This window comes from Odontesthes bonariensis, chromosome 14 (genome assembly GCF_027942865.1).
Source record: "Odontesthes bonariensis isolate fOdoBon6 chromosome 14, fOdoBon6.hap1, whole genome shotgun sequence".
NCBI classification, from domain to species: Eukaryota; Metazoa; Chordata; class Actinopteri; order Atheriniformes; family Atherinopsidae; genus Odontesthes; species Odontesthes bonariensis.
The window spans coordinates 14,135,487-14,148,720 of NC_134519.1; the positions used below are offsets into that span (position 1 = coordinate 14,135,487).

Consider the following 13,234-nt stretch of genomic DNA (forward strand, 5'->3'; position numbering starts at 1 on the left):
TTGTGCACTTGTTCCTCCAGGGGTATCCTCACCATCTCCCCTGTTTGTTGAAGCTGTTGAGAGATGTAATCCTCCTCCCTTACTTTTGTCTGGAAGCAAACACAAGAGCTGTTTTTTTTTTGTCTTTGGATCTGTCCCGTGCTGTTTCATTACAACACTCGGTAAGATTGAACTGTTGTCGGGACCTTCTTAAGAAACGGACACAGGTGGCTAATGTACGTCACGAAGTTACGTTACCTTCAGAGCTAGTTTACTAGGTTTGTAAAATGTAACGTAAACATAATTATAGATTTAAAAAAATAATAATTATGTTTTCACTCAACACGAGCTGGAACACTAAACAAACTTCTTAAGTGTTTTTCTTTTTCTTGAGACAGTCGTGAAATACGTACGCCAGTGTCCTGTCATTTTGCGTTGCCGTGCAACGTCAATTTGGAAGCTGAAGTATACCAACCGTAAACAGCAGCCGAGCTGGGCTTCATGTTGGGTTAATAATAAAGTGAATACCTGCGGCCTCTTCGGTCTCGACTCATATGCCCCAAAGCACCTGTCTTTGTTGATTTAATCCGATACTTTCTCAGTGGGAAACGTGATGAATCCAGGCCAGACGCTCTCACCTTGGCATTGTCACTTCCGAACGTTTTTCTGTTGACGAAATTATTTATGACACCGTGATGTCTTTGTTAAGATGACTAATAATGGTTCAACTTTCTGACATGCCTTTGTATTTAGTAGCATTTGTGTCTATAATATAACACTGTACCTTATAGAGAAATGGACACTCCACTTAAAAAGGTATTCGTGTAAAATGTGTCCTTTTTAACAGAAGTATTGTGGTTTTGATCATCGATACTATTAGAATCGATGTTTTTTGAAGCACTTTTTCAATTTGCTTGTCAGAAAAGGTTAATGGGAACTATTACGTTTTGAGAAAACCTCCTTAATTTAAAGGAAAAAGATGCTCACTTAAATTGGGTTTGCCCTTTATTCTGAGATTGATGCTTATTAGAGATGTTTCAGCTGATAAGAAGTCCTGAAATCTCCCTCCCTCCCTCCATTTTTATTTATTTTTTGTTTGTATTTTATTCCTCAGAGTTGGGCTTCTGGTTAGTGACTATCATAGTGTGTATTAAAGTCTCACATATGGTTGTTTAAAATTAAAATTAAAATTCAGCCAATGACGGGTGGAACTAATGTTAATGGATAAAAATGGAGCAATAAAAATGGATCAGATGGATCCATTTTAGCTGATTTCATAACAGCTGCTGCGAATGTAAGAAAAATAAGCCATATTTGATCATTCTACCTTTCTTATATTCTTTATTCACAACGTAAAAAATGCATATATACTTATAGGGGCAACATTAGGAAGCTATTGGGTGTCCCAGTAGGGCAGAAACAAACAGCCTAAACTGAAAGTGAAGCCTAACATACAAGCCCCCCCCACCACCATGCTGAGCTTAACAACAAACAATCAGGGAATCAAGTTTAATCATGAATTGATTTAACTTTTCATTTGATATTTTTGTTGTGCAGTATCTATATATTTTTGTTGTTGTTTTTGTTTAACATATCTATTGCATTGTGTTGGTGTCATAAAGTACAAAAACACAACTTCTGAAATTAGGTTTTTAGTTTGGCGCGTCATCTTATTTTTTAGGTTGTAAATTCATAGAAATTTCCCAATTAATTATGATTACACTTTTAAGTTCACACCAGGAGAACTTCAGCGATTTTATACAAATAAGATGTTGAATTAGTCGGAATTTATTAAGAATAGAAATGCACAAAATCCTGAGTGTCTTTGCGTGGCTTTCTGTTCGGCTCAGGGCCCATCCGTCTAAATGTGCAATACTCCCATTCAGTGATGATACCATCCAAGTTGTTTTTCCATGTGGTCACCCTTTTACCACAATTTGCACACCTGAGAGTTTAGCCAGCTGTTTTGCAAACCATGCTGTTGTATTTTTCACCAATGGGTTACGTATCATTTCCTATAATATGACACCAAAGTCTTCAAACTTTAGTCTTGTAATCCAATCACTCTAGCTGCCTGATTGATAATAATGCTCTACTGAAACAAACCGGGGGACCTGAGGCTTAATTTCATAAAGAAAGGACATTTTCCAGTCTCTCTCATATGTTAATAGACCGGAAGTGTCGATGGTTACCTGCAGGCATGCGTTTCTCTTACGATGCAGCATTTAACACTGACAGAAGCACCCTGGCATGTTTATAAAGCATATTTCACCAAAGACAAAAGGTTAATGTGTAAACTTCGTGTCAAGGCTCTCTGAGGTGAAGGCAGAGTGGAAAGTGCAAGCAAGGACCATTTCTGCGAGAGTGGTGGTGTTTTTGTTTTAGACAAATTCTTGCTTACGTTATAATGTGAGACGCGTACGCTTCCCCGGCTTTTGTTTGGAACAAACAAAACATGACTCGTACATCACTGGTTTCTTTGTATCAGTTAGCCGCTTAAGCCTTCGGGTTTAGTTTCACCGCTTTTAGATGTGGCTCGCCAGTTTGTGTTGATGTGACAGAACATCAGGAAGTCCCACTTATGTACAAATGTAGACGTAACACTCCAGGTTTTGCTGTGGTTTGAGCCAATGTCGGCTTAAGTGAAACTGCTTGACACAAACGGCATTTTTAGCAACCCCCATCTGTCCATCCCTTTGGCAGACTGGCTGGTCTTGTTTTTCCCTGGGCCTGTATTTCATGCTGCTCTGTTGAATCATTTGAGGTGTGGCTGCCATTTGCAACAAGAGGCCAAACCATACAACCAAAGTGTGGATAATAACATGCCATGGAGCTTAAAAGCAACGGCTTTAAAGAAAGTAAAATGCTACAGAGGAATGGGAAAAGTGCTTAAGCGAGTAGAACTGTGATGATGTATGTAAACAATATGCAGTGAAAGTTTATAGTTCTAAGCTGTCGTTCATTTCCAGTAAATATTTCCAGATTTTCATTTCAGCCCAGAGAACTCGTGTTAAAGAGCGTCTGGGCCCTCGTCCTCAGCTTTCCTCGAGGAAGCGCACAGTTGCTTTGCTGGTTCAGCCCTTTAGAGAGCAGAAATTCCACAGCGCAATATAAAATGGTTTTATATAAATTTTCGTGTTTGTGTTCAGATATTTTTTTTAGGTAATTTAGAGTCTAGAAGCCCAGAAACTAAAATCAAGGGCAGCCCAGTTCTCAATTTCATTAATAATTTGACAAAAACTGCGTTTTTAAGCCTTTCTTAAATGCTGTGCCACAAACGCTATGTTTAAGTATTTGCTCACAGCTCCGGTGTGAGTGTGTGTTTGTGTCATAACTCCTTTGGTCAAACAGTCATGTGTGTGTTTTAGGTGTGCCTGACTTTGAACATCTGCTGCTTTCCTGCTTCAGCTGTTTGTGAAACTACTACAGAGAGCTTGAGTACATTTACTGTAAATACAGTTGTAGTAAAAACATCTGAACATTTCTCGCTGTATGACTTGCCACAAGCTTTGCTGCTGCTGCTTTACAAGAAGGGGATAAGAATCTGATGGATGTTCACAAAAACTGATTATTAAAAAAATGTGTGATAGGTGTATAACAAATTTCCAAAGAGATAGCTACAGACTTCCTGTTCCCGATTTCAGTGGGCAGAGACTTCCATAAGATCTTCCCATGTCACCAAATGTCATAAAGTAGTTGGCAAGGCAGTATCTGTGGATGTCATTGATCTTTTATGTTCCCCTCCGACTACTAAGTATGAGATTTAATTGGGAACGAGGCCACTGACGGTGAGGGTGAGCAGAAAGATTTTAAAAATTACTACAAAGTCTTACAGTGAGCCTGTGCACAGAGGCAAGCACAGGAGGGATGTGTTCATTTGTTTTTGATGTCCCTGTGATGAATCTCGCTGTGGCGTTTTGAATCGACTGGGGACGACGGCGGGATCTCTAACTCTATCTAAAGATAACGTTGAGGGAAGCAGTCGAGCTGAACAAAAAATGTGCAAAACATTTGTAAGTCAGCCAGTGGTTGAAAGAAGTTACCGGATTTTTGATATTCTTAACCTTATTCGCGAAGTCTGGGTGATAATATTTGACTGCCGAGATTAGAACCAACGGGACTGAAGTAACGCGTGGGACCAAACAAAATGTCTCTGAGAGGTTTTCATTTTGATTTAAGGATATTTAGGCCAACCAGGATTTAACATCAAAAAGACGAGCTTGGAGCTGTGATTCAGGTGGAGGCATTTACACACAACAGAGGATCGTTTCTTAAGGGTCCATCAGCATGTGCACACAAACAGAACAAACGCAATCGGTTCGTGACCCGAGAACATTCAGCGTCACTCTGTTTTCCTCTTTTGTTTTCAACCACTGGTTTGACAAGATTTTCCTCCCTGTGTTTTTCTTCCAGTGTCACCAGGGATCTGTGAAGGACATAACTTGGAAAACAAAAAGGCAGAAGTATATATGAAGTGGTTGAGTCATTTTGTGTCACAGACTGGTTTTTAGCTGTCGGATAAGAGCAGCGTAAGGGTTCATTTGGATTCTGCTCTGCAGAAACGAGTGAGTCGAGATAAAAATGCAGCGCAGATAGAACTTGGCCGTACCTCTTATAAATCATGTTATTTGTTGCTGCTATTTCCTCCGTTTGAAGTTGTATTTTTCCCTCACGGCTGGTCTGACTTGAGCTGTGGTGTCACAGTTTGTCAAACCAGTTCTCATCACACAGGGTTAGATTAGTTTCTCAACAGCCTGTTTAGAGTCATTCTCCATTCACGTTCCTTTTTCTTTTGTAGAGATGGCATGTCTGTTCGAAGGGTTAGAAGCAATGAAATAAGATCATATAAAACTCGCAGTATGAATGTTCAAAATGTTCTTTTTTTTTTTTTTTTAAAGGTGCTTATCTGTTCCCAGAAGTAAAATGAAAGTTACACGACATTTTTAAATAGTCTTTGGGCCTTTAAAGCTCAGTAATTGTCTGACCTTGATGTTGAAGAAATGGCTATAACCATCAGGATTTCTCCTTCATATATATATTTACTTTTAACCAGGAAAAGGTATTTTCAGCTAAGTACTACATTGATCCTTAAAACAGTTGTTGTCTGTTGGGAAAGAGTAAATAAAGACAAAAGGATAATGCCTACTTAATATCATCTCACTTGATGCCTCTCTGTGACAGTGTCTCACCCTCTTTTCGTTGTTCTCTCTCAGCACAGGGGAGAGTGTTTGTCCCCCGGCCTCCGATGGCCTTCCTACTAGTTTCCATAGACAAGGCGTGACTGTCGCCTCCTAAAGATTCAGCCGTCAACCTTCTTCCTCTTCGCACGCAGACAAAAGTCCCAGGTCGGTGATAATTTTAGCTAAAAGTTAGCTTCCTTCTTCTTCATTACATTCACACTGCAGCCGAGAACACCTTTAATTTTAGCCCCAGGCTTCCAACAAATGATCTTTCAGCAGAGAGCAGCTTGAAATTAAATTTAGTCTTTAAAAGTTTCCAGGCTTAATCTGGGGGTCTGACAGATTTTCTGTCTAAATCCTGATTCTGAGTCACCTTTGTTCCCTTTTTTGGTAATAGTTTTATTCTACTTGCCATTGGATAGATAAGATCATAAGATTAAGTCATAGCTCTGAACAGCTGCACCGACGGTGTGTTTACACGCGTGTCTCTGTGCATGTTTTAGCACTGACTTCACATTTTAATTTACCTGTTGAGCATTATCTCATCGCATACCAACCAGATCCAGCGCAGCGCAGATGGATGAGCTAGATGGCGTGCGGTTGAAGGTCTCCCCCGAGGACTCTGCATCGCTGGCTTCCTCCTTGGCTGAGCCCATCAACCTAGAAGGTCAGTTGGCCACTGTCAGCGGGATGAGGGGCTGCTGAAAGCTTCACATACCTCTGTTGAAATGGCAATAGTATTATGAAGCTTCACTGAAAAAGTGGCTTATTGAAACTTCAATGAGACGTTGGTCTTTAGTCTTTATTATTAAAACTGATAATAAACACTTTTAATCTAGATTTATGACGTGTGGCTGTGGCAAAAAAATCCAGACTATGCTGACCTCCTTTACTCACTTTATTAATGACATTTTGGTGCCCAGACCTTTATCTTCTAAAATGAATTTGCTGCACATGATGGACTGTGTGAGAGACTACATTTTTTTTTAAACTCATATCCACCTGTTAACAAGACCTTCATGCTAAAATGAGATATATTATGGATGTGTACTAGAGCATAGTCATTCAGCTTTAGATTATCTTAAAAAATTCCCCTTTTCAGACAATTTAGAATAATAAAATCACTGAAGAAACTCTACATGACCAGCAATAAATCACTGAAACGTGCAGTCATATGACCAGAGCAGAAGCTGTGTTTGTAGTCCCTGTGTGACCGTGTATGTGTCATCTAGACTCCCATTACTCTCAGCTGCGATGTGAGCTTGAGTCCGATGCCCAGAATCTGGAGGCAGAGTCCTGGAGCGTCGCTGTGGACCAGGACTACCTGAAGACCCTGAGCAAAGAGGCTGTTAAAAGACAGGACGTCATCTACGGTAGGCTGAAACCCACAAAGCCTGGGGAGGGTCTGACTGCTAATGGTTTGTCAAAAGAAACCCAACAATCAACTTGCATTTTTGGATATTTGCGTGTTGTTCTTGTCAGTGTGTTTGTGCACGGGCAGGATTTTCTCATGTCAGTCAAGCGGTGAAAAAGATAACGATATGATCACCACTTGCAAAGAGCGTTCCACTTTTGAAGCAAAGAGCACACGCCTATGATTTTAATGATGAGTGTACCTCACAGCACAGAACTTTCTTCCTTTTTATATAATACATCTAATAACATCAATAATTAGCTTTTTTCCAACGGAACAAGTTTGCCTTAGAATACATTTTGACAGGTTTAACTTTGGTTTTTAATAACCCAACTTTCTTTGCTTTTAAATGAATTTGCATCCCTATATGCAGATGTTTCTGAATGTGTAAAAAAATATCAGTTTTTTTATTAAAATAATCCCTTTTTGTAAAAATCGATTTCCTAGAGTTGATCCAGACGGAGATGCACCACGTACGCACCTTAAAAATCCTTTACTACATCTATATGCACGAGCTGAAGCAGTCCTTTTTGATGGAAGAGGCGGGGCTGGAGCGGCTCTTCCCCAAAGTGGAGGCTCTGATCTACCTCCACCAGCACTTCCTTAACTGCCTCAAAGAGCTGCAGATCCAGAGTCAGCAGGAGGGAAGCACAAACAACTACCTCATCACACAGCTGGGGGATGTCCTCATTGCTCAGGTAGGTTAGAGCAGAATATCTGCTTTTATGGTCATCATCTAGTCACCTTTATGTCCAAATCCTCTGATTGTATCTGTCAACAAAATTCAGTGAATCGCAAACGACGTGAGGTTTCTTTAAAACGACTAAAGGGACTTGGAGGCCCAACACACAACTCTTGGTATTTTTTTCATGAAATAATGACATGTCCCAGGTTTAACATTTGATGACCTCTCTACGTTCTTTTGTGAGTAAAAATATCGGTTCATAAGATTTGCAGAACATTGCATTCTGTATTCATTCACAATTTGACACGGTGTCCCTTCTTTTTGGACATTAATCCGAGAACAGGTTTGCTCCACCGGTCATCTGAAATGTAGGCTTATCCCTCTGTTTTTACTGCTTGGCAGAGCTCCTCTCTTTCCACCTACATGCTTCTCCCTAGGGTTCAGGAGAGGTGCAGAATGGCTGGTATGTTTAAAACACTCCACGGGTGGGTGTGTTTGCTCCATGAGCACAGGAATGATGCTGCGTCACTGACATCTCAATACCAGAGAAGCCTTTTTGGTGGGTGTTGGTTAATATTTGGCAGGGCTGAGAGTAAAGGTTAACAGGGCCAGTTTACCCTTTCAGAAGCACACACCTTTCCATTACATCACACAGAGGTATGTGTTAGAAAATTCAAGAAATTTTCCCTGTTCTGACATTTACAAGCCTTTTTACGGTGATCATACAGCTGTGTGAAGGTGTCACATATTACTCTGCCTACAATGACCAATAACTTTAGCTGGTCCAGTTTTTTTTTGTATGCCGTATCGCAAGACCAGCGTCCGTTATTTTCGAGGTGAACCCACAGGTCCGTGTTGGTGTCGCAAAGCATCATCGGGGCGGGGTTGCCACATAGTTTTTCGTCCGTGCTGTAAATCCAAGGCGGCATTATTGCTCTAAAATTGTCTGCATGGAAAAAGGTGAATGCTGAAGTCTCCGTTTTGTGTCAGTTTTCAGGCAGAGTTGGAGAACAGATGATGGAGAGTTACAGCATATTTTGCGGCCATCACAGTGAGGCCATCAGCTTTTACAAAGAGCAGATGCAGAACAACAAGAAGCTGCCGATTCTCATCAGAGTAAGTGGTCTGCACTCTTGAATCTGTTTGAGAGTCTGTTTGCTAAGAGTGCTCTGGAATTTGAAAAGAAAAATGTATGTCTCGAGCGTCAGGAAGGACATTTAGGTGATAGTACAAAATTGTTTGTACCAACATCTGAAATAATGTTTAAAATACATCTTTGCTAAATTTGTAAGGGTACAGATCTAAGTCCTACACCAGAGCACCAGGTAAATAAAGTTAGAAATTTCATGAAATGAAGTAAAAACCAAACTTCTTTTTTCACAGAAAGTAGGTCAGCTGCCTCTAGTTCGACGGTTGGGAATCCCTGAATGTTTCCTTTTGGTGACTCAACGAATCACAAAATACCCTGTTCTGGTGGAGCGAATCATCCAGAACACTGAGGGTAAAACCAAACCTCTTATTGCCTTTCACTCAGCTTGTAGTGACAGTCCTTACTCAGACGCTCAGAAATAGCTGGTTGACAGACATTTGTACAAACTGGAAATAAAGTCTGGTTTTTATGCTCTTTGCAGCCGACACAGATGAACACAGTTCTCTGGTGAAAGGTTTGGAGCTCATCAAAGACGCCATCTTCCAGGTGGATGCCAATGTCAGTGAATGTGAGAAAGCTGCTCGTCTCAGAGAGATCGGCATTCGTCTGGAGTCGAAAACTCCGGGCCGGCTGAAGGACGGCCGGCTGTTCCGCAGAGAGGATCTGACTCAGGGCAACCGGACGCTGCTGCACGAGGGCACCGTCACCTTGAAGTCTTCCGGCAGACAGAAAGGTTTGTGTTTGGCACTGTGGCCATTTGTATATTAATTGTGTTTTTGCTAAACATACCTACTATTAGCAATTCAACATTTACCTTTCTGAAAGCCAAAAAGAATCCTTTATAACATACGTTTGCACCCATTATCTGCCAGTGATGAACATTAACAGAAGATGCATTGAAGACATTTCTGAGGTTGGGCTTTCATGACCAGTTAAGTTTTTGTAATTTTGATGCTGAGCGGTTGTCATCTGCCCCTGCAGACGTCCTCGCTGTGCTGCTGACGGATATGCTGCTCCTCTTGCAGGAGAAAGATCAGAAGTTTGTGTTTGCTGCCATGGTGAGTCCCAATCAACATGACTCTGTGCAAACTACAATACCCATCATGACTAACTGCATCATTTACACAAATACAGTTTGTTCTAGTTGTTATTGTAGGTTAATTTGCTGCATGTCTGTGGCTTTTGCAGGATAACAAACCACCAGTGATCTCCCTTCAAAGACTGATTGTCAGGGAAGTTGCCCACGAAGATAAAGCCTTGTACCTCATCTGCGCATGCACCACCAGCTCTCCGGAGATGTACGAGATCCACACAGGCTCCAAAGAGGAGTGCCTGACATGGATGACCGTCATACGGGAAGCTGTGGAGCGGTGAGCTCAGCACTTCCAAGAAATCGATAGAATTGTGTCAATCTTCTCTGTTAATGGTGCAAAGCTGACTTGGAAGATCTCGTTGAGCTCTTCAGAATAAGGATTACTTGTCCTACATGTTAAATTATGCAAAACTGGATCACCTCTCAATAACTGCAATATTTCTAAGGTGCAGGGTTTTAGCTTTTAAGAGAAAATAAAAAAAACTCCTCAGAGTAGTGCCTCAGAGACACAATTCAGTTTATTTTTCAGCACTGAGATTCAGGTTGTTTTTTATGTTTTCAGTCATTTCAACGACAGACTTGACCTCCCACAGCTTGGAGGAAGCCGTTCTCATTTTGTTTAACATAAATTCCCTTTTACTGGATTAGTTGTGTTGGTCTACCTTTTATCTTTAAATGACACCGGAGGGTGGGTTTTGCTGGATTTGGAAAACAAAGCCCATCCAGTCACATTTCCTTTCAGTTTTGTCATTCTTTAGAAACGTTTTAAGGGATTCCTGCTGTGTACTTTCAGTGGTTATCATGCAGGAATATTGAACCTCAGATAAGTTTCTAAAGAATGGGAGTCACGCTGTCAGACAGTAGTTTGGTATACTCATGGGTGTTCGTGACCTTTTGCACTCATAGTTGTGAAATTGTGAGGGTTATTTGTCATACAAATTTTATCTCTCTGAATTTTTATGCCACGATTATACAAGAGGTCTAAACTTTAACTGATAAACCTAATGATAACAGCCATTTTTTTTAAAAAGATTACAAAAACATACATGACACAAACCATCCTTGTTTGTTAATAAAAATTGCAATTATCTAGCCCTACTTATGCATCCCCATAGCAATACACTCCCAACTTTCTGGTTCACTGTCACGACTATAAATTGTAATTTAGTCTCATCTGGGTAAATAATCCGATCTCAATACTCAAGAGTTGTTTCTTGTTTGTTTTTTTTTAGTGTTTGTTTTTTTATGGATTTCATTGGCTTGTTTTAGAGGTTGAATCCATCTTTTTAAATCCGTTTCAATTAGGAATGAACATATACTTTGGTATCAGCCAAGTTTTCAGCTTTTTGAATGCAGTCGGCCTTTTCGGCAAATATGATTTTATCAACTGATGATGTGGAAACGTCATTGAGTTGACAGCGGTTAAACAGGCAATTCGTACAAAGTATCTATTTTTAAAGGTTATAATAAAGGTACATTTGTATTTGACAGAAGTTATGCCCATTCAAAGAAAGTGTGAAGAACGTCTAAAGTACTTGAAAACTGCTCAGTTATTTTATTATATTGCATATTTAATCGTTTCCCTGGCGTTAAAGTCTGTTGGCCGAATTATGATCTTTGATATCTGTATCGGATGTGGAACAGATTTTCATAATTGGTACATCTTTGATTTAATCAAACCGCATTAGATTCAGTTGTGAGAATCACTATTATCCAAAGGTTGCATTTCATGTAGTTGGACCTCAACACCGATCAGACTGATCTGACTCATCAACCAGCCAGCATTCACATCATGAATGAAACATTGGAAAACCTGTTTGGTTTTCAGTTGTTTCTTTCCAAATGTTTAAAACTAAGTGAAATCTGTGTGTGTTTCAGTCTTCCGGAGGAAGAGCAGTACAATGAACTGATTGCTATATTACAACGTTTTCAAGGTAAGATGGCTGAGATTAATGACCACTTACTAAAGCACACAGATCACCCAGGTAGTATGCAGGATTTTCTCATTCATGCAAATCAACATATGCTCAGCAAACAGCTTCCCGTCACATATTTGATTATATTTTAATGCATGAATTTCATTTGAAGAAGCGTGAACCCAAAGAACACCTTGTGGTCTTGAAAAGCTGGGCCATTACATTTGGGGGGAATGCTCAGTTCAGCATGCAGATGATATTTTATTGAGCTTTGTATGCGGTTTTCAGTCCTGGTTTTAAAGGATGTGCCCAAACTACATTGTCATTCATTTTCTCATTTTATAATGTGAAGAATACAGTAGCATTCAGGTCTCTGTGTACTTTCTCTTGAGAGTTTACAATATTTCTGCTTCTACCCATTGCTGCTCTTCAGATATTTTGAAGGTGAAGGATGACCAGATAAAGCAAAGTCTAACAGAGAAGCAGCAGAGTTTTGCTACTCTCTACAAGTATGTGATGAAGAAGGAAACTCCTCACAAAGGGCTTCTACTGCGAGGAGACTCAAGTGACCTCCAGCAGGGGGAGGAGCTGCTGAACGGGGCCATCGAGGAGGGTAAGATTATTATTATTATTTTTTTTAAAGCTACTGGTTTTCGTCTGTCTTTGACTACGGTGACACTTATTTGTGTGTTGGTTGGCTGTGACGATCCCGTGTTTTGTATTTTGACAAAAGGCACTGATGTAAAAGTGAAACGCACTCCTCATAAACTGAGAGCGCAGTGATGTTATCTCTAAAGGAGGAGATTAAGGAAGAGTTTTGTCTTTTGTGTGTAGTGGAAAACCTGCAGAACCTGCTCTTCATGATGACAAGTGACCCAAACCATCCAACGGAGGAGAGCGAGGTGCAGGGTGGGCCGCTCAGAAGGGCCGAGACCTTAAAAGTGCTCGTAGATAACACTGTGGCTACCACCATGAACAGTAAAGACGTTTTGTTATGTTTTATTATTGATGTATGTACGGTAATGTGAGAATTACTTGACACAGGCCCTTCAACTAATGGAACAAGGTTGTGACGAAACCTTTGTGGGTGTATCATCATCCTCGTCTCACTGATTCACGTACATGGACAGCCTGAGACTGTTTATGTATGTGCACCATAATAGGTCAAAAGTTTGCCGTATAGGGCAACAATGGGGGCTATTCTTCTACTTTCACAACCAAACCTGACTCGGTATTTCCATCCCGCCATTTGATCTTATATTTAAATTTGCACATAAGAAAAGCTGGACAGAAAATGTGAAAAAAATCCAGGAAATATCAATTGAATCTCACTTATTCACACCCAGCTGATGAATTAACTTTGGTTGTAATAGTCGCAGTTTGTAATGTTTACCTTGTTCTTATGAGTTTCCATCGTTTGAGGTTTGACTCACTTTTTTTATAACTGACTGATCACTCTATTAAAATGAAGACTAGTATTGTGATTGTGTGTTTACGGACTTTTGATGTGAATGACTACTTTTCTCAGATGGAGATGCAGTTGAAAGGCCGGAAAGCAGTGAAGGCACTCCACTGAACAGCAGAGAAGCAGAGGAGACGTATTACAGCGAAGGCCTGGAGCAGTCTGTAAGTTACGGAGGTGTAAAAGGAGCCCAACCTCATGCTCATCTGTTATTTGTATATATAAAATATTCACATGATTTTTAATATTTTGATTGTAGGCTGACGAAACTGACGGTGTTCCAGTGCCAAACTGCGGCTCAAACTCCAGTCATTTCATTGGGACAGCGGTAACCCATCTCATACTTACTCTGTTC

At 40.3% G+C, this 13,234-nt stretch overlaps 1 protein-coding gene across 2 annotated transcripts in view; it reads left to right on the top strand.

Annotated features, from left to right (window-relative positions):
* arhgef18a (rho/rac guanine nucleotide exchange factor (GEF) 18a) overlaps positions 1-13,234 on the top strand; it is a 21,261-nt gene continuing 8,027 nt past the window's right edge. The window contains exons 1-15 of one of the 2 annotated variants that reach the window (XM_075483030.1): positions 1-161; positions 5,193-5,324; positions 5,720-5,826; positions 6,392-6,532; positions 7,021-7,271; positions 8,249-8,374; positions 8,642-8,759; positions 8,890-9,141; positions 9,390-9,466; positions 9,597-9,778; positions 11,380-11,435; positions 11,851-12,030; positions 12,252-12,395; positions 12,946-13,043; positions 13,139-13,207. In XM_075483030.1, the coding sequence (XP_075339145.1) occupies positions 5,736-5,826; positions 6,392-6,532; positions 7,021-7,271; positions 8,249-8,374; positions 8,642-8,759; positions 8,890-9,141; positions 9,390-9,466; positions 9,597-9,778; positions 11,380-11,435; positions 11,851-12,030; positions 12,252-12,395; positions 12,946-13,043; positions 13,139-13,207 (1,785 nt within the window). In that variant the 5' untranslated portion in view covers positions 1-161; positions 5,193-5,324; positions 5,720-5,735. The remainder of the gene's footprint in view (positions 162-5,192; positions 5,325-5,719; positions 5,827-6,391; positions 6,533-7,020; positions 7,272-8,248; positions 8,375-8,641; positions 8,760-8,889; positions 9,142-9,389; positions 9,467-9,596; positions 9,779-11,379; positions 11,436-11,850; positions 12,031-12,251; positions 12,396-12,945; positions 13,044-13,138; positions 13,208-13,234) is intronic. The other variant, XM_075483031.1, reaches the window with a different exon arrangement.